Consider the following 24103-nt stretch of genomic DNA (forward strand, 5'->3'; position numbering starts at 1 on the left):
TTTGGGCTAGCAAACCAGACTGTGGGATATCTACCACGCGTAAAGCCAGCCCTAACCTAAGACCGCCAGGCCCGCGCACGGAACAAAGGACTGAACAGAGATAGCCGGCTGCAGACCTTCCCCCTCCGGTGACAGGCAGCCAGAGCCGGAAGGGGGCAATCGCAGCCCCAGAGAGACATTATCTATAAAACTGTAAGCAGGCTTCTTTGCTAACTAAAACTTCTTGGGGGTCTGGACGGTCAACATCTGCCTGAGAAGGTGTGCCGGTTTTACACCCAGATAACCGAGTGGCGGGGAGGCGATAAGTCACAGCATTGGCACTCGCCAAACACCTCATCACCTGAGCTGCTCGGACCTGGGAAGAGCACAAAACGCAGGCCCAACTGAGTCTGCGCCTCTGAGGACTACCCGAGTGCCTGAACCTGAGCGGCTTGGACCTGGGAGGTGCATGCAACCCAGGGCCGGCCTCGGATTGTTGCCGGCGGAACAACCTAGAGCCCGAGCAGTGTGGGCAGGGTGGCAACACGCGCCGTGAGCGGAGGCAGACCCAGGGTGGCTGAGGCACTGCGAGCCCACGCCAGTGTTATTTGTTTGCAGCATCCCTCCCTCCCCACAGCGCGACTGAACAAGTAAGCCTAAAAAAAAAAAAAAGTGTCCTCTACCGTCCCCTTTGTGTCAGGGCGGAAACCAGATACTGAAGAGACTAGCAAACAGAAGAAGATATAACAGAGGGAAACGCCTTGGAAGCTACTGGCAATAGATCAAAACCCTGTGGTTACTACGGACTACATAGGAAGGGGCCTGTAGATCTTGAGAAGTATAAGTCTGACCAAGGAACTAGCCAAAAATGAACTGAACCCACAACACCCACAACAAAACCAAGAAAGTCCTAGATGTATTTTTATTATTTTTACGATCATTCTTTCTTTTTTTTTAATTAAAAAAAATTTTAAGTCCTCTATTGTTCCTTTAATTTTCACTTCTATAACCTATTACTTTGCAAAAAAAAAAAAAAAGACCCTATTTTTTTCTTCTTCAGCAAACTTCATATATATATATTTTATAATTTTTTGACCTTTTTTTTTTCCTTCTTTTCTTTAACATTGTATTTTTGAAATTCCAAATGCTACTCTAGATTTTTAATTTTCACTTTTTGGTATATGTTATCAATTTTGTACCTATAGTTTTTTTTATATAATTTCTGTGACTTTTTTTTTTATTCTTCTCTGTTTCTTTCTCTTCTTCTTTTATATAACATTGTATATCTGAAATTCCAAACTCTACTCTAGATTTTTAATTTTTGCTTTTTGGTATTAGTTATCAATTTTGTACCTGTACTTTCTTTATAATTTTCGCAACCTTTGTTTGTTCATTTTTTTCTCTTTCTTTTCCTTCTTCTTTTCTTTAACATTGTATTTTTGAAATTCCAAACTCTACTCTAGATTTTTAATTTTTGCTTTTATGTATTTGTTACCAATTTTGTACCTTTAAGAACCCAATCTTCAGGACCCATTTTTCACTAGGGAGCGAGATTACTGGCTTGACTGCTCTCTCTCCCTTTGGACTCTCCTTTTTCTCCACCAGGTCGCCTGTGTCTCCTCCCTAACCCCTCTCTACTCTACCCAACTCTGTGAATTTCTGTGTGTTCCAGACGGTGGAGAACACTTAGGGAACTGATTACTGGCTGGGTCTGTCTCCCTCCTTTTCATTTCCCCCTTTTATCCTTCTGGCCACCTCTGTCACCTTCCTCCTTCTTCTCTTCTCTGTATAACTCCGTGAACATCTCTGAGTGGTCCAGTTGTGGAGTGCACATAAGGAAGTGACTACTGGCTTGCCCACTCTCTCCACTATTGATTCACCTCATCTCATTTGGGTCACCTCTAACTCCCTCCTCCCTCTTCTCTTCTCCATGTAACCCTGTGAACCTCTCTGAGTGACCCTCACAATAGAGAAACTTTTCATCTTTAATGTAGATGTTTTATCAATGGTGCTCTATAGAAGGAGAAGTTTTGAAACTACTGTAAAAATAAGACCGATAACCGGAAGCAGGAGACTTAAGTCCAAACCCTGACTCCAGGGAACTCCTGACTCCAAGGAACATTAATTGACAGGAGCTCATCAAATGCCTCCATACCGACACTGAAACCAAGCACCACACAAGGGCCAATAAGTTCCAGGGCAAGACATACCAAGCAAATTCTCCAGCAACAAAGGAACACAGCCCTGAGCTTCAAGATACAGGCTGCCCAAAGTCACCCCAAAACTATAGACATTTCATAACTCATTACTGGACATTTCATTGCACTCCAGAGAGAAGAAATACAGCTCCACCCACCAGAACACCGACACAAGCTTCCCTAACCAGGAAACCTTGACAAGCCACCTGTACAAACCCACACACAGTGAGGAAACGCCACAATAAGGAGAACTCCACAAACTGCCAGAATACAGAAAGGACACCCCAAACTCAGCAATTTAAACAAGATGAAGAGACAGAGGAATACTCAGCAGATAAAGGAACAGGATAAATGCCCACCAAACCAAACAAAAGAGGAAGAGATAGGGAATCTACCTGATAAAGAATTCCAAATAATGATAGTGAAATTGATCCAAAATCTTGAAACTAAAATGGAATCACAGATAAATAGCCTGGAGACAAGGATTGAGAAGATGCAAGAAAGGTTTAACAAGGACCTAGAAGAAATAAAAAAGAGTCAATATATAATGAATAATGCAATAACTGAAATTAAAAACACTCTGGAGGCAACAAATAGTAGAATAACAGAGACAGAAGATAAGATTAGTGAATTAGAAGATAGAATGGTAGAAATAAATGAATCAGAGAGGATAAAAGAAAAACGAATTAAAAGAAATGAGGACAATCTCAGAGACCTCCAGGACAATATTAAACACTACAACATTCGAATCATAGGGGTTCCAGAAGAAGAAGACAAAAAGATAGACCATGAGAAAATACTTGAGGAGATAATAGTGGAAAACTTCCCTAAAATGGGGAAGGAAATAATCACCCAAGTCCAAGAAACCCAGAGAGTCCCAAACAGGATAAACCCAAGGAGAAACACCCCAAGACACATATTAATCAAATTAACAAAGATCAAACACAAAGAACAAATATTAAAAGCAGCAAGGGAAAAACAACAAATAACACACAAGGGAATTCCCATTAGGATAACAGCTGATCTTTCAATAGAAACTCTTCAAGCCAGGAGGGAATGGCAAGACATACTTAAAATGATGAAAGAAAATAACCTACAGCCCAGATTATTGTACCCAGCAAGGATCTCATTCAAGTATGAAGGAGAAATCAAAAGCTTTTCAGACAAGCAAAAGCTGAGAGATTTCTGCACCACCAAACCAGCTCTCCAACAAATACTAAAGGATATTCTCTAGACAGGAAACACAAAAACAGTGTATAAACTCGAACCCAAAACAATAAAGTAAATGGCAACGGGATCATACTTATCAGTAATTACCTTAAACGTAAATGGGTTGAATGCCCCAACCGAAAGACAAAGACTGGCTGAATGGATACAAAAACAAGACCCCTACATATGTTGTCTACAAGAGACCCACCTCAAAACAGGGGACACATACAGACTGAAAGTGAAGGGCTGGAAAAAGATTTTCCATGCAAATAGGGACCAAAAGAAAGCAGGAGTAGCAATACTCATATCAGATAAAATAGACTTTAAAACAAAGGCTGTGAAAAGAGACAAAGAAGGTCACTACATAATGATCAAAGGATCAATCCAAGAAGAAGATATAACAATTACATATGCACCCAACACGGGAGCACCACAGTACGTAAGACAAATGCTAACAACTATGAAAGGAGAAATTAACAATAACACATTAATAGTGGGAGATTTTAATACCCCACTTACACCTATGGATAGATCAACTAAACAGAAAATTAACAAGGAAACACAAACTTTAAATGATACAATAGACCAGTTAGACCTAATTGATATCTATAGGACATTTCATCCCAAAACAATGAATTTCACCTTTTTCTCAAGTGCACATGGAACCTTCTCCAGGATAGATCACATCCTGGGTCATAAAGCTAGCCTTGGTAAATTCAAAAAAATAGAAATCATTCCAAGCATTTTTTCTGACCACAATGCAGTAAGATTAGATCTCAATTACAGGAAAAAAACTACTAAAAATTCCAACATATGGAGGCTGAACAACACGCTGCTGAATAACCAACAAATCACAGAAGAAATCAAAAAAGAAATCAAAATTTGCATAGAAACGAATGAAAATGAAAACACAACAACCCAAAACCTGTGGGACACAGTAAAAGCAGTCCTAAGGGGAAAGTTCATAGCAATACAGGCACACCTCAAGAAACAAGAAAAAAGTCAAATAAATAACCTAACTCTGCACCTAAAGCAACTAGAAAAGGAAGAAATGAAGAACCCCAGGGTTAGTAGAAGGAAAGAAATCTTAAAAATTAGGGCAGAAATAAATGCAAAAGAAACAAAAGAGACCATAGCAAAAATCAACAAAGCCAAAAGCTGGTTCTTTGAAAGGATAAATAAAATTGACAAACCATTAGCCAGACTCATCAAGAAACAAAGGGAGAAAAATCAACAAAATTAGAAACGAAAATGGAGAGATCACAACAGACAGCACAGAAATACAAAGGATCATAAGAGACTACTATCAACAATTATATGCCAATAAAATGGACAACGTGGAAGAAATGGACAAATTCTTAGAAAAGTACAACTTTCCAAAACTTGACCAGGAAGAAATAGAAAATCTTAACAGACCCATCACAAGCACGGAAATTGAAACTGTAATCAAAAATCTTCCAGCAAACAAAAGCCCCTGTCCAGACGGCTTCACAGCTGAATTCTACCAAAAATTTAGAGAAGAGCTAACACCTATCCTGCTCAAACTCTTCCAGAAAATTGCAGAGGAAGGTAAACTTCCAAACTCATTCTATGAGGCCACCATCACCCTAATACCAAAACCTGACAAAGATCCCACAAAAAAAGAAAACTACAGGCCAATATCACTGATGAACATAGATGCAAAAATCCTTAACAAAATTCTAGCAATCAGAATCCAACAACACATTAAAAAGATCATACACCATGACCAAGTGGGCTTTATCCCAGGGATGCAAGGATTCTTCAATATCCGCAAATCAATCAATGTAATACACCACATTAACAAATTGAAAAATAAAAACCATATGATTATCTCAATAGATGCAGAGAAAGCCTTTGACAAAATTCAACATCCATTTATGATAAAAACTCTCCAGAAAGCAGGAATAGAAGGAACATACCTCAACATAATAAAAGCTATATATGACAAACCCACAGCAAACATTATCCTCAATGGTGAAAAATTGAAAGCATTTCCTCTAAAGTCAGGAACAAGACAAGGGTGCCCACTTTCACCATTACTATTCAACATAGTTTTGGAAGTTTTGGCCACAGCAATCAGAGCAGAAAAAGAAATAAAAGGGATCCAAATTGGAAAAGAAGAAGTAAAACTCTCACTATTTGCAGATGACATGATCCTCTACATAGAAAACCCTAAAGATTCCACCAGAAAATTACTAGAAATAATCAATGACTATAGTAAAGTTGCAGGATATAAAATCAACACACAGAAATCCCTTGCATTCCTATACACTAATAATGAGAAAACAGAAAGAGAAATTAAGGAAATAATTCCATTCACCATTGCAACGGAAAAAATAAAATACTTAGGAATATATCTACCTAAAGAAACTAAAGACCTATATATAGAAAACTATAAAACACTGGTGAAAGAAATCAAAGAGGACACTAATAGATGGAGAAATATACCATGTTCATGGATTGGAAGAATCAATATAGTGAAAATGAGTATACTACCCAAAGCAATTTATAGATTCAACGCAATCCCTATCAAGCTACCAACAGTATTCTTCACAGAGCTAGAACAAATAATTTCACAATTTGTATGGAAATACAAAAAACCTTGAATAGCCAAAGCGATCTTGAGAAAGAAGAATGGAACTGGAGGAATCAAGCTACCTGACTTCAGGCTCTACTACAAAGCCACAGTTATCAAGACAGTATGGTACTGGCACAAAGACAGAAATATAGATCAATGGAACAAAATAGAAAGCCCAGAGATAAATCCACACACATATGGACACCTTATCTTTGACAAAGGAGGCAAGAATATACAATGGATTAAAGACAATCTCTTTAACAAGTGGTGCTGGGAAATCTGGTCAACCACTTGTAAAAGAATGAAACTAGACCACTTTCTAACACCATACACAAAAATAAACTCAAAATGGATTAAAGATCTAAACGTAAGACCAGAAACTATAAAACTCCTAGAGGAGAACATAGGCAAGACACTCTCTGACATACATCACAGCAGGATCCTCTATGACCCACCTCCCAGAATATTGGAAATAAAATCAAAAATAAACAAATGGGACCTAATTAACCTTAAAAGCTTCTGCACATCAAAGGAAACTATTAGCAAGGTGAAAAGACAGCCTTCAGAATGGGAGAAAATAATTGCAAATGAAGCAACTGACAAACAACTAATCTCAAAAATATACAAGCAACTCCTACAGCTCAACTCCAGAAAAATAAACGACCCAATCAAAAAATGGGCCAAAGAACTAAATAGACATTTCTCCAAAGAAGACATACAGATGGCTAACAAACACATGAAAAGATGCTCAACATCACTCATTATCAGAGAAATACAAATCAAAACCACCATGAGGTACCATTTCACACCAGTCAGAATGGCTGCCATCCAAAAGTCTACAAATAATAAATGCTGGAGAGGGTGTGGAGAAAAGGGAACCCTCTTACACTGTTGGTGGGAATGCAAACTAGTACAGCCACTATGGAGAACAGTGTGGAGATTCCTTAAAAAACTGGAAATAGAACTGCCTTATGATCCAGCAATCCCACTGCTGGGCATACACACTGAGGAAACCAGAAGGGAAAGAGACACGTGTACCCCAGTGTTCATCGCAGCACTGTTTATAATAGCCAGGACATGGAAGCAACCTAGATGTCCATCAGCAGATGAATGGATAAGAAAGCTGTGGTACATATACACAATGGAGTAATTCTCAGCCATTAAAAAGAATACATTTGAATCAGTTCTAATGAGGTGGATGAAACTGGAGCCTATTATACAGAGTGAAGTAAGCCAGAAGGAAAAACATAAATACAGTATACTAACGCATATATATGGAATTTAGAAAGATGGTAACAATAACCCAGTGTACAAGACAGCAAAAGAGACACTGATGTATAGAACAGTCTTATGGACTCTGTGGGAGAGGGAGAGGGTGGGAAGATTTGGGAGAATGACATTGAAACATGTAAAATATCATGTAAGAAACGAGTTGCCAGTCCAGGTTCGATGCACGATACTGGATGCTTGGGGCTAGTGCACTGGGACGACCCAGAGGGATGGTATGGGGAGGGAGGAGGGAGGAGGGTTCAGGATGGGGAACACATGTATACCTGTGGTGGATTCATTTCGATATTTGGCAAAACTAATACAATTATGTAAAGTTTAAAAATAAAATTAAATTTAAAAAAATAAAAAATAAAAAAAAGCAAAAAAAAATGTAGTTTGGCAAGGAAAAAAAAGAAAAATAGAGAACTATTTATAAAATTATGGTATACCACTTAATAGAATATTATTTAAATGAACTATTTCAAATGTGAGCATAAAGATGAATGTAATAAAAATTTGCAAGTGAACATTATAACAAATTTGTCTACCTAAAGTATAAAGATATAAGCTATAGAAGAGACCATAGAAAAGTGAAGATACTTGACATATTGGAATTGTAGGTTGCTGGTGTGTTCTTAAATTTAATTTTTATTTTTCTCAAAGTAATCTGCATATAGAGTCTTATAAAATATCAGTGCTTTTCCTATCCTCCTCCCTATCCCAATTCTTGACCCTCAGAGACAATGACTTCAATCTCTTTAGCCACTACTTATGCCTTTTACCTCTACATTCAGTATTCTTTTTTTTTTTTCTTTGCCCAATTTTATTTTATTTTTTTGTGTGATGATGTGTATTTTATTTTTTTAATTTAAATTTATTTATTTTGGAGGCTAATTACTTTACAGTGGGGAACATGTGTACGCCTGTGGTGGATTTATGTTGATGTGTGGCAGAACCAATACGATATTGTAAAGTACATTCAGTATTCTTGTAATTCTTTGCCCATTTTCATTAGAGGACATAGTCTTTTGACTTCCTACCATGGAAGTTTTGGATTTAGTTCTTTTATACTACCATCTACACACAAGTTGCCTTTTCATGTCCTCCTAGTAATATTTCCATGATGCTTTATAAAAGCTGTTCCTTACTGAGCCAGATAGTATACTGAAGTCACATATCCTTCACATCTTTGCTGATTAGATCTCCTTTCCTAAATTCTGTATCTACCTTTTTCTGAGTTTGCTTTATAGTTTTGGTGGAATACATCTTCTAGGAGGTACTTCAGAAAGGTTGGACAGTAAATTTTTTTACAACTTTACATGTCTGACAATGCCTTTATTTTACCCCCTCACAATTTATAATTTGACTAGATATAAAAATTCTAGATCAAAAATAATTTTCCCTCAGAAATTTGGAGACATTGTTTCTATTGTCTTCCAGTTTCCTATGTTGCAGTTATGAAATTTATTGCCATTCTGGTTCCCAGTCTGTGTGTAAGCTGCTTTTCCTCTTTAGAAGTCTTTATAATCAATCTACTCTTTATCCCTGGTGTTCTTGTATTTCTTTAGTGTGGGTTTTTAAAATTCATTGTACCAGAAATGGGGTGGTCTCTTTCAATCCAGAAACTCATTTCTTCAGTTCTGGGAAAGTATTTTGTCAAATTTCTTCTCCATTTTACAACTTCTACTCTTTGGATATGTTGAACCTCTGGGTTTGTTGATTAATTTTTATTTTTTTCCTGTTTTCTAGGAAATGTTATCAACTATCTTCCAACCCTCTATTGACTTTTTGTTTCTACCATTATTTTTAACTTCCTAGATTTTTCCTTGTTCTCTAATTATTTCATTTTTAAAAACTTTTTATTATGGAGAGTGTCAAACATCTACAGAAAGAAACAGAAAAATATAGAGAACCCCCATATACTCTTCTTTTTCCTTCAGTATTTCTCAACTCATGATCAATCTTTTTTATCTGTGTTCTTCCCCTTCCCTTGTTTTGATATTTGAAGCAGTTTTCAGACATTGTATAATTTCTTGCATAAATGTTTTGGTGTGTATCTCCAGAAGATCAAGACTCTTTAAAGAAGTAATATAATTCTGTGATTATATCTGAAAAAACCTTACTGTACAGATGTCTGATAACTGTTCAGATTTCCAGTTGTCCCTATTGTTAGAATTCATTTTTCTTTCTACAGTTTGTTTGAATCAGGATCTATACTTTTCTGTTAATTTTGGTAGCTATTTTTCATGTTTAGAGTCTTTTCTTAAATTCTTGGGAATTCTTTGCTTTCTTTTGTCAAATTTGTCAAAGTGAAGTACCAAAAAGCTAGTTGGAAGGGATTTTGTGGCAAGAATTTTCTGAATTCTCATTGGCTTCTTTTCCTTAAGCTTAGATTTTAGCTTTCTCTGATCTGCTGTGTGAGTTACCACTTAGTCAGTTTCTGCTACTGTGTCTTCTCTTTTTTGTCCTTGTGAGTTTATGTGTAATTTTCCCCTTATTGTAATTTCATTAGGATTTTTGAAAGAAAGTAGAAAGTAAAACATTAATGTTTAATTAGAAGTCTCTTTCCATTTTGAAGTTTCTATTAATACAATGAATGGGGTCAAAAAGAAGTCAATAGTATTAGGTTGAGTTTATAGGGACTCTTGTCCTAATAATCTGTGGGCCTAAAAGGTTTTGTAAACTATTTCTTAAAGCATTTGTTTAATATGTAATTCTAGACACACAAACAGCATTTCTTCTTATTCGTTCTCATGTTCAAGTCAAGTCGAGTTTAAAATCTAATAACTAGTATGTAATACAAATTATTCCTGAGGAATGTAGTTGCTTTGCCAACATGAGTCAGTATTAACAACTTCTATTTCAGGATTTAGAGTTTAACTAATATAAAATTAGTGGTTCTTCTGAACCACTAATATCCTAATCAAAATTCTTGATCGTAAGATGATTTATATTTGTCACTAGGTCTTTATATACATAAAAGAAACCAGATTGGAACTATTGTATAGACCTGTCTCCAACAAAAGGAAGGAATTCTTTAGTGAGTGAATCTTACTGTTCATTTTGAACTAAACAAGGTCTCATCAATGTTGCTTATAAGGAAACTATCTGACAAGATAATCATATTAAAAAGAAAACTATCTGGTTCCAGCCTCTTATTTTATACAGAAGGAGGTAGAAAGTCCCTGAACAAAGGATTTTACCAGGGTAACTCATCTAGTTATTAGCATGGCCACTAAACTATAGCTCTTAACTCCCAAGTAATTTTTTTATAGCAGTAGAATAACAGAAGAGTGATAAACAGTAAATATAATGATAGGTATTTTTGCTGCTTACTGAGCAGAGGAGTGATTTTTAAATAATAAGCTTTGTATAATTACTGAAAGAGATAGAAATTTGGAATCTAGCTTTAAAGTAACCAGAATATAATCCAAGATTCTATGAGTAGCAATGGAAAAAAGGGCAGTTTTGGGCTAGAGTAGAATAGAATTGTCAGCAGACCTAGGTGATTCACATAAATAGTAGAAAGGGCCTGTTGGACATGAGGCACCAGAGTAGCAGTGATAGGACAAAATAACAAAATCAGAGATTGATAACTGAATTTGATATATCAACAAAGCAAGTCAGGTAAAAAACTGTATTGATATCAAAGCAATTGATTCCTTTTCTAGTTTTGCATATTTTCAGTCACTGGCACCAAAATCTCCCATTTGGAGGTAGAAAACTGGTACAATGGCAAATGTAGGATTTTTTTTTAAGCTTTGTTTATTTTTTCCAGAGGGCTTATATCTGAGTTTTAAATATCAGTAGTCACCTTTAATTGACAAGGAAACTAACACTCTGTTCCCACCCCTGTGCCCCCAAAAGACTCTTCCATTCTTTCTATTTAATCTTTGGCATAACCATGCAGTCTCTTTGGCCTGAAAAATAGAAGTTATGTGTGATTTGTCCTTATTACACAAAAGAAAAAAAAACTTTAATGAATGATTATTTTCAGCTCTTAAATCCATTCAGCTACCAACAGAGTAGTTATCAGATGATTAATCATCAGTTTACTTGTCTCATTCCCACCAGATTATGAGCTTCTTGGAGATTATTTTATTTGTATCTCACAGTGCCTGGCACACAGAAGTTTGCTCAGGAAATGTTTTGTTGGTAAAAGAGATCTTTGCCCACATACAGGGTCAAATGTAAATTCATCCTGGCATTCCAAATTGTCAGGAATCTGAATCCTCCCTACTTCACATCCTCCCCCACATTCCCCTTCCTTCCCCCCACCTCACCCCCACCTACCCCACCTACCCCGAAACAGTTTCAACACTGATTAGATTCCTTCTTGTGCATCATGCATGCCTCCATGTCCTTGCTTGCACTGGTACTCTATACCTGGACTTTTCTTCTCTGTGTCCAATCCTTCTTGCCCATCTAAATTCTACTGTGAGAGTCCTAAACACCTCTTCACTCTAGCCTTCCTGTGCAAGTAAAACTCATCTTTCTCTTTTCTGAATTCTTGTACTTATTCCTGGTGGTAATGCATCATTTATTGCTTTATCATATTCATGGTACTATAACTTTATCATATATACATGGTGCTATAATTGAATATCTCTTATATCAGGCTCTGGGATGTACAAACCTTATCTCAAATGGTCACACAGCCCCCAAAGATACAGTGGTGTTAGCCCCATTTTATAGATGAAAGGTAATAGAGGCACAGAGAGTTTAAGTAACTTGCTCTAGATTACACAGATCAGTATCCAGATTTTTCTAATTCCAAAAATCTTTACTCTTTTAGCTGCACCACAGTATCTCGTCTCAGTATCTCTATTCTCCTGCCTCCCTCAAAATAGACTTTTTGGGGTATATCTGTCCTTCACTTTGTCTGCCACATATTTTAGATGCTTAATGAATGTTTGTTGAATTGAGTTGATATGGTTGGTAGGGAGGGGTGTTTAAACCTATTTCATATTTTTGTGTTTTAATATTTCATTAACATGCCATTTTTTTAAAGTTGCTTTTTTGGCCAATTTTCATAACTTTGATGAAATGAACATTTCAGGAAATGTTTTGTTGGTAAAAGAGATCTTTGCCCACATACAGGGTCAAATGTAAATAATGTTAAAGCCACATCTAATATGTTCTCTATTTTTTTAATGTAGAACACAGGTTTTATAAATATATCCAATTTTTTCTGGTAATATAATTTAGTTAAAAAAATTAGTTAATGTTGAAAATTTAAGAGTAATAAATAGTTTTATTTATAATAATTTTATTTCTATGTGAATTCATACTTTCATACATATAAGCAAAATTTTATTTAATGTAGTCACCAAAGAGATTTTATTTCAAAGATTGTCTCTGGAAGCTATTGCAGTATAGCCATATGTACAATATTTTATAGTTCGAGACCGTGTTCGGACAAAAATGGAGCGTGATATCTTGGTAGAAGTTAACCATCCTTTTATCGTCAAGTTGCATTATGGTAAGTTATGAACAACCTCCTACTTCATCCTTTAACCTCATTCTCCCACTGCCTGATTACATGCAGATATACAAATGTATCTAAATATTTACTTGTATATATTCATATATGTCTCGTAGATACATCTAGTAAGTCATGGAAATGGAACCATTACTTCTTAGATAAATTTTAAAAGCTTTTGTTGCATTTAGCTTCATGTTTCTTTTAAACATTATAGTTTCTGAGTAATAGCCATAGGAATGGGTAATAATAATCATTTTAAAGTTAAATGTGCCAATATTTTAGCCTAACTTAAAAGCAAGAAAAATCCCTAATATAGACATCCTGATGTTCTTATGTGTAATTAAAGCTAACCAGTCCACATTTTTTTTGTAGTTAAGTGACATGGTTTTTGTATTTTGTTTCATGGTTAAGTAAGTCTTTTCTGTTAGGAATTTTTCTTACTGACCACATGTTTTAGAACTATTGTATTCTTGAAAGACTATTGCCTGAATAAAATCTAACAAATGTTCTAGTGGTTCCATAATAAGAAACACTGCATTTAACATTTCTACATGAAAACGAAGAGGAATTGGTGATTAACTTGTAAATAAAAATTAGTTTAGATATATGATATAGTCATTAATTGCTAAAATAGTATTTATTTGTGAATGAGTTGACCTAATGTAAGCCCCCAAAATTAAACTGTGAATTAAATGGAAATTTTTATTTCTTCTTTCAGCTTTTCAAACTGAAGGGAAGTTGTATCTTATATTGGACTTTCTCAGGGGAGGAGATTTGTTTACACGCTTATCCAAAGAGGTATATAATTAATCTCTATTTTAAATCTATTTATATGCATCCTGTTTTAAGTAAAGCTTTGTTATGTTTCAGTATTATGCTTATCATATTTTCTCAAGTGGCACACGATTCTTACATTGAAGAATCAGAACCAAAAAGAGTTATTTTACTAACTTTTGAATTTATTCTGAAGGTAGATTTTTAAATTGATAAACTGTCTTTTGTCCTGCTTCTTTTAGTTTTAGGTTTTTCAGAAGCAATAATATATCAACAAATATCCTTGAACAATCAGTAGTGGAAATTCAGCATGCATTGTAAAAATCATTTTTCATTTCTGAAGATTTTATTATGGTGGGGCAACAGTGGCACAATCTGAATATAGTTGTTATTTAACAAAATGTAAAATTATTTCCCACACAGTACATATTTAGCATTTAGTAAGTCATTAATTGGCTGATGTAATCATCTTTGCAAATATCTTCCATAAGTGAATTGTACAGGAAACTACATCTAATAGCATATTTATACCTTTTAATATTTAAACTGTAGAGTGGAACTTTAAATAAAAATAGCAAACACCGAAAGAAAATAAAGACAGAAAAATTATTATTTTATTTTAGGTGATGTTCACAGAAGAAGATGTCAAATTCTACTTGGCTGAACTTGCACTTGCTTTAGACCATCTACACAGCCTGGGAATAATCTATAGAGACTTAAAACCAGAAAAGTAAGGAATCATGCTGCTAAGTTTAATACAATGTAATGTAATTATTTAAGCAGTAAAACAAAGAAATGTTTGAACTACCACAAACATTGAGTTAGAGTGCCTGTGCTTCACATTTCTGCTAACCCTCTGTATTCTCATACTTTTACATTTCTGTTAATCAAAATATCTGTTCACGTTATCTTGTTTTCATTTACATTCAAATCTATGCTCATAGATTTATTGGCAATTTGTCTTTTTCTGTGATTTTTCTGTTCATTGCCTTTGCTAGTTTTTCTTTTGGAGCATTATTTTTTTCTCATTGATTTGTAAGAGACCATTCTTTATAAGCTAAGATTTTACCATTTGACATTATTATAGATATGCTTTTCTAGTTTATTTAAAATTTTTATATTATTTTAACCTGCACAAGTATTTTTTTCTCAGGTCTACTAATCTTTTGAGATCTCTTCTATGGCTTCTATTCTTAGGAGCCATAATTCTCTAACCTGGCTAAATTCATGATCAGATTTTTTTTTTCTTCTAATTTCATGGTTTCTTTTTTTTTTTTTTTTTTTACTTTAACTCCATCTAGAAAATTTTTGGTATGAGGGATGTCATGGAGCTAATTGTTTCCTCCAAATACCATTTATTGAAAATTTTCTTCTCGACATGATTTCAAATTTTTAGTGTGAGTTGAGCAAATTTTGCATTACTTTTATAGTAGTGGTTACCAAGAAACTAATATTTAAAAATTGCACACAGTTCTGTGCTTTAATTTGTCAGTGTTCACTGTCTACCACTTTGAGCAAGAGAGGGTTTTTTTCATCCTTTTTTTTAAAAGGATATAAACAAGAACCTTGTTCTATCAAGAATTTTTAAAAATAGTTTTATTGAGATATAGTCCACATACTCCAGTGTACATGGCAGCATTATTTACACTTGCCAAGATAATGGAAGAAACCTAACCGTCCACCAATAGATGAATGGATAAAAAAGATGTGTGTATTTCTCAGCCATAAAAAAACAAAATTTTGCCGTTTGCAGCAGTGTGGATGGACTTGGAGGCAAGTCCCTATGATGAAAAGGATGTCTTTTTAGAGTGTTACTTCTAGAAGGTCTTGCAAGTCTTCATAGAACCATTAGGTTGAGGCATAGACTTGTATTACTGTGTTGTTGAAAGGTTTGCCTTGAAAACGAACCAAGATCACTCTGTCATTTTTGAAATTGCACCCAAGTACTACATTTCAGACTTTTATTGACTGACTATGAGGGCTACTCCATTTCTGCTAAGGGATTCTTGCCCACAGTAGTAGATATTAATGGTCATCTGAATTAAAATCACCCACTGCCATCCATTTTAGCTCACTGATTCCTAATATGTCAGTGTTCACTCTTGCCATCTCCTACTTGACCACATCCAATTTACCTTGATTCTTGGACCTAACATTCCAGTTTTCTATGCAGTATTGTTCTTTACAGCATCAGACTACTTTCACCACCTGACACATCACGACTGAGCATTGTTTCCACTTTGCTCCAACCTCTTCATTCTTTCTGGAGCTATTTTTCCGCTTCCTCCATAGCGTGTTGGACACCTACTGACCTGGGCACTGACCTTTCAGTGTCATATTATATTGCCTTTTCATACTGTCCATGATTCTTGAGGCAAGAATACTGGAGTGGTTTGCCATTCCCTTCTCCAGTGGACCACATTTTGTCAGAACTCTCTACCATGACCTGTCTGTCCTGAGTGGCCCTTCATGGCATGGCTCATAACTTCATTGAGATCCATGTGATTTTTTTGGTTAGCTTTCTGTTCTTTATCATAACCCATACCTAAGAGCACAATAAATATTCTTTATTTTTCCTTCTAAATTGTTTTCTAAAATCACAGATTTGATTATCTCTGCCTTCCTTGCTTGTAAATCTTTTATGATCTCCATTGCCCTTGAGAAGAACTCCAAAGTCTTTGGCATGCTGTATTGGCCCTTTACAGACTGGTCTCATTCATGCAATGTACATTTCTTATCTGTGCTCTGCCAGACACTGAACTACAAGATGAATAAGGTCAAAGTCTCAAGGAGCTCTCAGTTTACTGAAAAAGAAAACACTGGGTAATACCAATATACACAATAAAAGGATGAATCAAAGAAAAGCAAGGAGTGTGAGGAAGGTGTGTTGAAGAGAAGAGGATTGTGTAAGTTGTGTCAGAAAATAAACTAGGAAGGAATGACTAAGTCAGATGCCTTTTAAAAGACCAAGAAAGTGACAGCTCTAACACATTTGGCTTAAATTTCTAGACCCTTTGTCTGTTGTTCAAGCACTAGGGAGTTTACTTAGGCTACCTGTGTAGAAAGGCACTAGAAAGAGCAACTTACAGGAATAGGTTTTAGTTCCTTTCCTCATTAGTTCTCAAGTGTCCCTGTCTCTTTAATACAAGTTTATATCACTTTGCCTTTGGGATTTGTTATATGTGTGTGTCCAGAAGAATAGTTTTTCTCCTCTTTTACCTTTGCCTTCTTATTCACATTCTAAAGCAATGTTTTGGAATGACTGTAGTGGTCTGATGCTTAACAAAGTAATTTCAGTTTTAGCTTCTAAAAATCTCTCTTTAGTGGTTTGAAAAGATTTTCTGACTTTGTTGTCTTTCAGCATTCTTCTTGATGAAGAAGGTCATATCAAGTTAACAGGTAAAAATCCTCATTTTGTTAAAATAGTCTCTCCTGCTCTATATAATTTCCTTTAAGGTTGATCATGATATAAATATTAAGTAACATATTGTGTTAAAAACCTGAATTAGAATTTTTAAGTAATTAATGTAAATATTAGAACTATTAATGTAAACTTTGGAAGTCAACGTTTGAACTTTGTATGTACAAATTATTGTAGGGTATTTATGAAATTGGTATTTATTTTCTCAGACTTTGGCCTAAGTAAAGAGTCTATTGACCATGAAAAGAAAGCATATTCTTTTTGTGGAACTGTGGAATACATGGCTCCAGAAGTAGTTAATCGTCGAGGTCATACTCAGAGTGCAGACTGGTGGTCTTTTGGTGTGTTGATGGTAAGGTTTGAGGCTTTTTTGTATTTTTTTGAAAAGTTCAGTAGTGACTATAGTAAAAATATGTCACTTATTTTATTCTATAGCAATTTTAGAAGATTTGATTGTCATTAAAACGATGCTTTTTGTCTTTTTGATAAAATTTTATACTTACTAATACCTCTTATTTTTCTTTGTAGTTTGAGATGCTCACTGGTACACTACCTTTCCAAGGAAAAGATCGAAAAGAAACAATGACTATGATTCTTAAGTAAGTATGCCTTGAGTGCGTGTGTTTTGATGAGATTTAAAAATCAGTGCTTCACACTAAAAAATGAGATTTTAGAGTGTTAGATATAGTATAATAAATAAGAAATTCCTTGATATGATATTCATATTATGTGGTTGAAATATGAACAAACCCATATAATTATCTTCATGCTAATACTGAAAGCTTTACCTTTGAGATTTGGAATATGACAAATATGCCCATTATTCTACTTCTGTTCACATTGTTCTGAAGGTACTAGCAAGTACAGTAAGGCAACCAAAAGAAGTGCAGTTTAAGATTTAGAAAGAAGAAATAAAATTGTCATTGAGAATTCCCTGCCTGTCTAGTGGTTAGAACTTCAGACTTCCACTGCCAGGGGCCCAGGTTTGATCCCTGGTCAGGGAACTAAGATTCTACAAGCCATATAACATGGCATGGCCAAAAAAAAGAAAAAATGTCCTTTAGTTAAAATGATTGTGTCCATAGAAAATGCAAATCTTGATATAAATCCTTGGTATTAATAAGAGCTTGATAGAGTTGCTGGATAAAGGGTCAATAAATAAAATCTATTTCATGATTGAATACTAGCAACAGAAAATGTAATTTTTAAAAAAAGATTCTGTTTATGATAGTATAAAAAAATCAAACCTAGAAATAAATCTAGAAATTATGTAAGAACTCAGTGCAGAGAACTTGAAAAATGTATCAAGGTACTTCTTGCACATTGAGAAACCAGTACTCAGATAGTCATAGCAACATTACTTATAATAACCAAAAGTTAGAAATTAGATTGTTAACAGAAGAATGGACTAATAAATTATGGTAAATTCATACAATGGACTACAACAGGGATTGACTATAAATATTTTAGACTTTGTAGGCCACACACAGTCTCTATCAGATATTTGTATTGTTTATTCTTTCTTTCTAACACTTTTAAAATGTAAAAACCATTTGTAGTTCAAAAGCCATACAAAAATAGGCTGAAGTCTTTTGCCCATGGGTGTAGTGTGCCATACAGGAAAGAAAATTAACAAACCACGGTTATATACAACTTGGGTAACCTCACAAGAATGTTGAGCAAAAGCAATTCAGATACAAAAAATGAATACTACATAGGTGGTTCTATTTATAAAGTTTTAAAAGCAGACAAACTAAAACATAGTTCTTAGGGTCCATATTTAGATGGCAAAAGCCTGTGGCAGAATAAGGAAAGTAGTTACATTGGATGAGTGGTTCTGGAAATCTTATATTTCTTGGTCAGATGACTGTTCACTTTGTGGTCAGTCATTGAGCTGTGTACTTTGGTTTGGGGTTTTTGTTTTGTTTTGTTTTTTTGCACTTTTATGTTATCCTTCATAATAAAAAAAACGTTAAAAAGTATTTGCTATGTAAACAAATGTTCACTGAACCTTCATCACTCTTATCTACTCTGGCCCCTCCTTTCAATTAATACTCACACTCTAGTGTTGAAAAAATCAAACCATTTCTTTGACTTGGCCTTTTTTTCAAGGTTCTACTGCATCTTTCTGCATTCTTTTGATACTATGGCTCTTTAAAGAATAGTCTGTGCTTTTTGTTACCTTTTTGGCTGCTTTTATCATAACCATAGCCTGTTTGTTGCTCACTTCTACCACCCTGTTGAAACGTCTCTCACTATAGTCACCGGTAATTTCTTGGTTGCTCAAATTAGTGACAGATTGTTTGAAAGGTGACTCTGTATCATTTGTCCCCACAGCTCATTCAACAGATGATTGAGGTCTTGCTATATGTATGTACTTAGGATGCAGTGTGAATAAGACTGACAGAATCTTCTGTCGTCTCACAGAGTTTGCGTTCTAGTGGGGGAAACTAAGGAATTACTCTAAACAAACAAATACAATAATTCACTATAGTAATAGGAGCAGTGGGGATAGTAGGCCAGGGTATTCTTGAAGTTGAGGGCAGGAGTCGTTTTAGGTGGGACAGTTAAGGAAGGCCTTTTTGAGGAATATTTGACCCTGCTGGCCTCCTCCTCCCGACTTAATTTTTCCTACTTTTTATCTGTTGCTCCCACCTCTCTAACCATTCCTGTTTTAGTCTCTTTTACTTGACTATTCCTTCTCTGTCTGCCTTTCTCTTTATAAAATCTCTTATGAAAAATTTCCAGCGTAAGTTTGCAAAAATAGATTACAGTGAACATACATATACCAATCAAGAGTCATCAAGATTTTGCTGCATTTGCTTTGTCTAGTCTTTTCTTTTTTTTCTTCTTTCCTAAGATATTTCAAGCATTCCAGGCATGTCATTTCTTAGCTGCTTCAATTTGCATGGTAATAGTCATCTAATATCAATCCTTAACCAGATAGATCTTTCAGGTTTTCTCCAAAACTGTGTCCCAGATCAAGTTTGACATTTCCTTTGGTTATATTTCTTAAGCTTCTGTTTATTTAGAACAGTGTACTCCTGTTTTTCCCCTGCCATTTACTTGTAGAAATTAAGTCACTTTTATATCATTTCACTTTCTAAATTTATCTTGTGAAAAGATAAGACCACTTTTCAGTATCTGAAACAAAAAGTATAAAGGTGGTTCTGTTGCTTACGATAGTAAGGGAAAGCGATGGTGGTTCAGCCACATCTCTCCAAGCATAGTAGACCACTGTTCTTGTATAGGGTTTGGAGGAAAGGTGGAGTTCAAGAACTGGCAGGTTTTCAGGGCCTTAAGTGAGTTGACATCATCTGTAAGAGTGTAGTTACTTGGGTGGGACTGTTGGTACTCAGGTCCGGTTATTGGAGTTAGTTCATTCTTGTTTGGCTAATTTTCACAGATGAACAGCAGTTATTGAATGGTCGGTTTGCAAGAACAAAAAGGAAAGGCTGTTCACCTAGGCAGATCGTCTTTGATCAATTGACTGGTTCTGGTGACTTGTTACCATGGTTATATAACAATTAGTCTTTTCCCAGGAATGTAGATGTTTCTTAAATTCTCCTTGTGGTATTTTTTCACTTATTCCTTTATCCCATTTTTGGTTAAACTTTTTTGCAAGATTATTTCCATAGCTTGTGCTTTTGCACCCTGTTACATCACATCAGGAGACTTACAACACTGTGTTGCACCACTATATGTGATGAATTCTTGTGATTATAGCTGATCCCTCCATTGTTAAGTTCCCTGTCAGGCTTTCATCTAATAGTTCCATCCATTGATAATCATTACTTGAAACAGTTTTTTATTAGGGACTTTAAATGGTGTATTTTCTGTTATTTTTTCATTTATTAGCTGGTGTTTTCCAAAATGATAAACTTTTCTTCATCAGCTGGGTTTATTTAGTTATCTTGAAATTAGACTCAAACAAATGCAAAATAAATATTTGATTCTTTTCTTAATTATTTCCAGTTGTCAGAGCCCTAGTTACTTCCACTGGGAGTGATGTCCAATGTGAGTTGGGTTTTTATGTTACTTTTGACTTTTTAAATTTTTCTTTTTTTGAAAAAAACTATAACAAGCTCATGGGATTTAATAATCTGTTTGATTCAGCCAGTTGCAGTCATTACTTTTAATGCCCAAATTGTTCTTTTCCTGACCACCTTTTAAATGTTCTCATTCCCCAGGGTTCCATCTCTGATGTGCTTTTCTTCCCCCCTGTACTCACTTTCCTGAATATCAATCTTTCCAATAACTATTAAATATTTTAATTACTCCCAAGTCACTCTTTCTTAATTTACCAGACACCAAACCTATATTTCCATTTACTCACCTGCATGTCTCACCCAAAACAAACAACATGCATGACTTAACACTTTTAAGCTAAATTTATCTTTGTTTGCTGTTCTTTTCCTATTCTTGTATTCCCAATTAGCAGCATTTCCATGCACCCTATTTCCCAAGCCAGAAACCTAGAAATCATTCTTAATTTCTTCCTGTTGCATTCACAGGTATTCACTAAATTCACTCTCAGAAATATTTCACTTTCCCAGCCTTTCCTCTGTATTGTACTGCTTATAGCTCTCAGATCTCCTACCCATGGTGATCTCCTACCCACACTATAGGGTCAAGCTTCTAAGTAGAAAGCCCACTGCCCACCACCTTTTACCACTCAAGATCATTCTGTACTTCCCTTGGCATTGCCTTCTTGAAAATAAGTATGGTCTGTTAGTCCACTGTTTAAAGATCTCTACTATATTCATGTTATCCAGTACGGTGGTGTTTCCCCTTGTTTCTGTTGTTTAACATAACCCTAATTATAGAAGATGTTAATAGGTATTGTCTGAAAAAGAGATGCTAAAAACGTTTAGAAAAATACTGATTTCTTAACTCAAGTTTATCAACCTTTAATATACAACATATTTTTATTTTATGTCTCCATCATGGGGTATAATAGATGAGATTCCACAAGCTCATTGGATCATGAAATATTTTGTTGTTATTGCTTAGTGTCTAGGGAAATTAATGTTATTTGGTAAAGTATTGAAGGAATACTGACCAAATGAATAGATTCTCAACCTTTAATTGCACTTAAGGCCTCTTATAATCTCCCATATTAAAATAAATATCCCCTATGGTTCCCTTGAGCTTCCCTGGTGGCTTAGTGGTAAAGAATCCACCTACCAAACAGGAGACATGGGTTCGATACTTGAGTCGGGAAGATCCTCTGGAGAAAGAAATGGCAACCCACTCTTCCCAGGCAACCCATGCCTGGGAAGTCCTAGTGGAGCCTGGCGGGCTACAGTCCGTGGGTCACAGAAGGGTTGGACATAACTGAGAGACTGAGCATGCACACATGTTCCCTTAGCGCTCTTCACATATGCCCTTCTGGATTTGTCTCTTAATGTACAAGAGTTACCTATACCCATCTTCATCACTCACCATTGGGGGCTGTCTTTATGTGTATGCTCAGCTCTAAGCAGTGTCTAGCACATAGTAGCTTCAATAACAACTCACTGAATAATAAATGGATCTATTCCTGAAATAGAAATTTCTCTACTAGCCATTTTGTCCATCTCTGTTATTATTTTCATACTTACAGGATCATTGGTTTCCTTAATTTGTAGGTTGAGAAAAAGAATAAAATTATATATTAGAGCTGAAACAGACCTTCAAGCTTATCCAAGCCAGTGGTTTTCAGACTGTACCACAGACATCTTAGATGTTCCACAGACCCCTTTGCCACCAGCTCCTCTTCCTTTCAGGGCTGTTAAAGGGAATGGAAGGAAAAAATAGGTATATGGAAACACATGTTCTCTTAACAGTTTTAAATGTTGGATTTCTTAAATTCCTTTTGAGAAAGGGTTCCAAGTCTACCATTTGGCAGCCATTAATCTAACATCCATATCCCCTTGCTTATGAAGAAGTGGTAACAGGCTCAGGGGGATTGGCTTTCCCAAAGTCACAGAGATCTTAGTAATAGATCCAGATGCCCTTACTTTTACAGTAGTGCTTCTTTAAAAAATTCTGAAAAATGAAAAAATTCATTACAAGACTTTGGGCTAACATTCTATTATGTGTTCACACAAAAACCTTGACCAAAATGTTCATAGCAGCTTTATTCATGATACCCCAAACTGGACACAATCTAGGATGTCCTTTAACAGGTAAATAGACAAACTGTGGCATGTCCTTGTCATGGAATACTGCTTGGCAATAAAAAGGAATAAACTATTAATACAACAGCTTGGATGAATCTCAAGGAAATTATGCTGCATGAAAAAAGTTACATACTATATGGTTCCATTTTACATGGCATTCTTTTTTTTTTTAACTTTCTTAAAATGATGAATTTGTAGAAATGGAGGATACATTATGGTTTCCAGAGTTTAGGAATCAGGGAAGGAGGGAGGTGGGTAGGATTATAAAGGAGCCACTTGAAGGATCCTGGTTGTTCAGTACCTTTGCTCTGGTGGTGGCTATAGGAGCTTAGAAATGTGATAAAATGGTATAGAACTTCAACTCACACCTGTAAGAATGGCTGTCATCAAAAAGCCTGCAGATAACACATACTGGATGGGACTTCTCTGGTGGCCCAGTGGTTAAGACTTCACACTTTCATTGCCGGGGGCCCAAGTTCAATCCCTGGTCAGGGAACTAAGATTTCACAAGCCACGCAAAGCAACCAAATAAAAATGTGTTGGAGAGTATGTTGAGAAAGAGGAACCCTTATACACTCTTAGTGGGAACATAAATAAATTAGTGCAGCCACTATGGAAACAGTAGGAAGGTTCTCCAAAAAACTAAAGTTAGAACTACCATATGATCCAGAAGTTCCACTCCTTGGCATATATCTGGAAAAAATGAAAACAATAATTCAAAAAGATATATGCACTCCAATGTTCATAGCAGCACTGTTTACAATAGCCAAGACATGGAAGCAACCCAGATCCCCAGATGATTGGATTAAGGAGATTTGGTGCGCGTGTGCATGCGCACACACAAACACAAACACACACACAAAATGGTTAGCCATAAAATAGAATGTTTCTGCCATTTACAGCAACATGGATATACCTTGAGGGCGTTGTGCTAAGTGAGACAGAGAGAGAGGCAAATACTGTATGATGTCATTTATATGTGGAATCAAAAAATAATGCAAATGA

General features: G+C 35.5%; 1 protein-coding gene across 7 annotated transcripts in view; it reads left to right on the plus strand.

Annotated features, from left to right (window-relative positions):
- Positions 1-24103, plus strand: part of RPS6KA3 (ribosomal protein S6 kinase A3) — a 159357-nt gene that overhangs the window by 111380 nt on the left and 23874 nt on the right. For all 7 annotated transcript variants that reach the window (XM_070784985.1, XM_070784982.1, XM_070784987.1 and 4 more), the window contains 6 exons: positions 12656-12736; positions 13458-13537; positions 14137-14243; positions 16875-16912; positions 17144-17286; positions 17463-17533. In XM_070784985.1, coding sequence (XP_070641086.1) covers positions 12656-12736; positions 13458-13537; positions 14137-14243; positions 16875-16912; positions 17144-17286; positions 17463-17533 — 520 coding nt within the window. The remainder of the gene's footprint in view (positions 1-12655; positions 12737-13457; positions 13538-14136; positions 14244-16874; positions 16913-17143; positions 17287-17462; positions 17534-24103) is intronic.

This window comes from Bos indicus, chromosome X (assembly GCF_029378745.1).
Source record: "Bos indicus isolate NIAB-ARS_2022 breed Sahiwal x Tharparkar chromosome X, NIAB-ARS_B.indTharparkar_mat_pri_1.0, whole genome shotgun sequence".
Lineage (NCBI taxonomy): Eukaryota > Metazoa > Chordata > Mammalia > Artiodactyla > Bovidae > Bos > Bos indicus.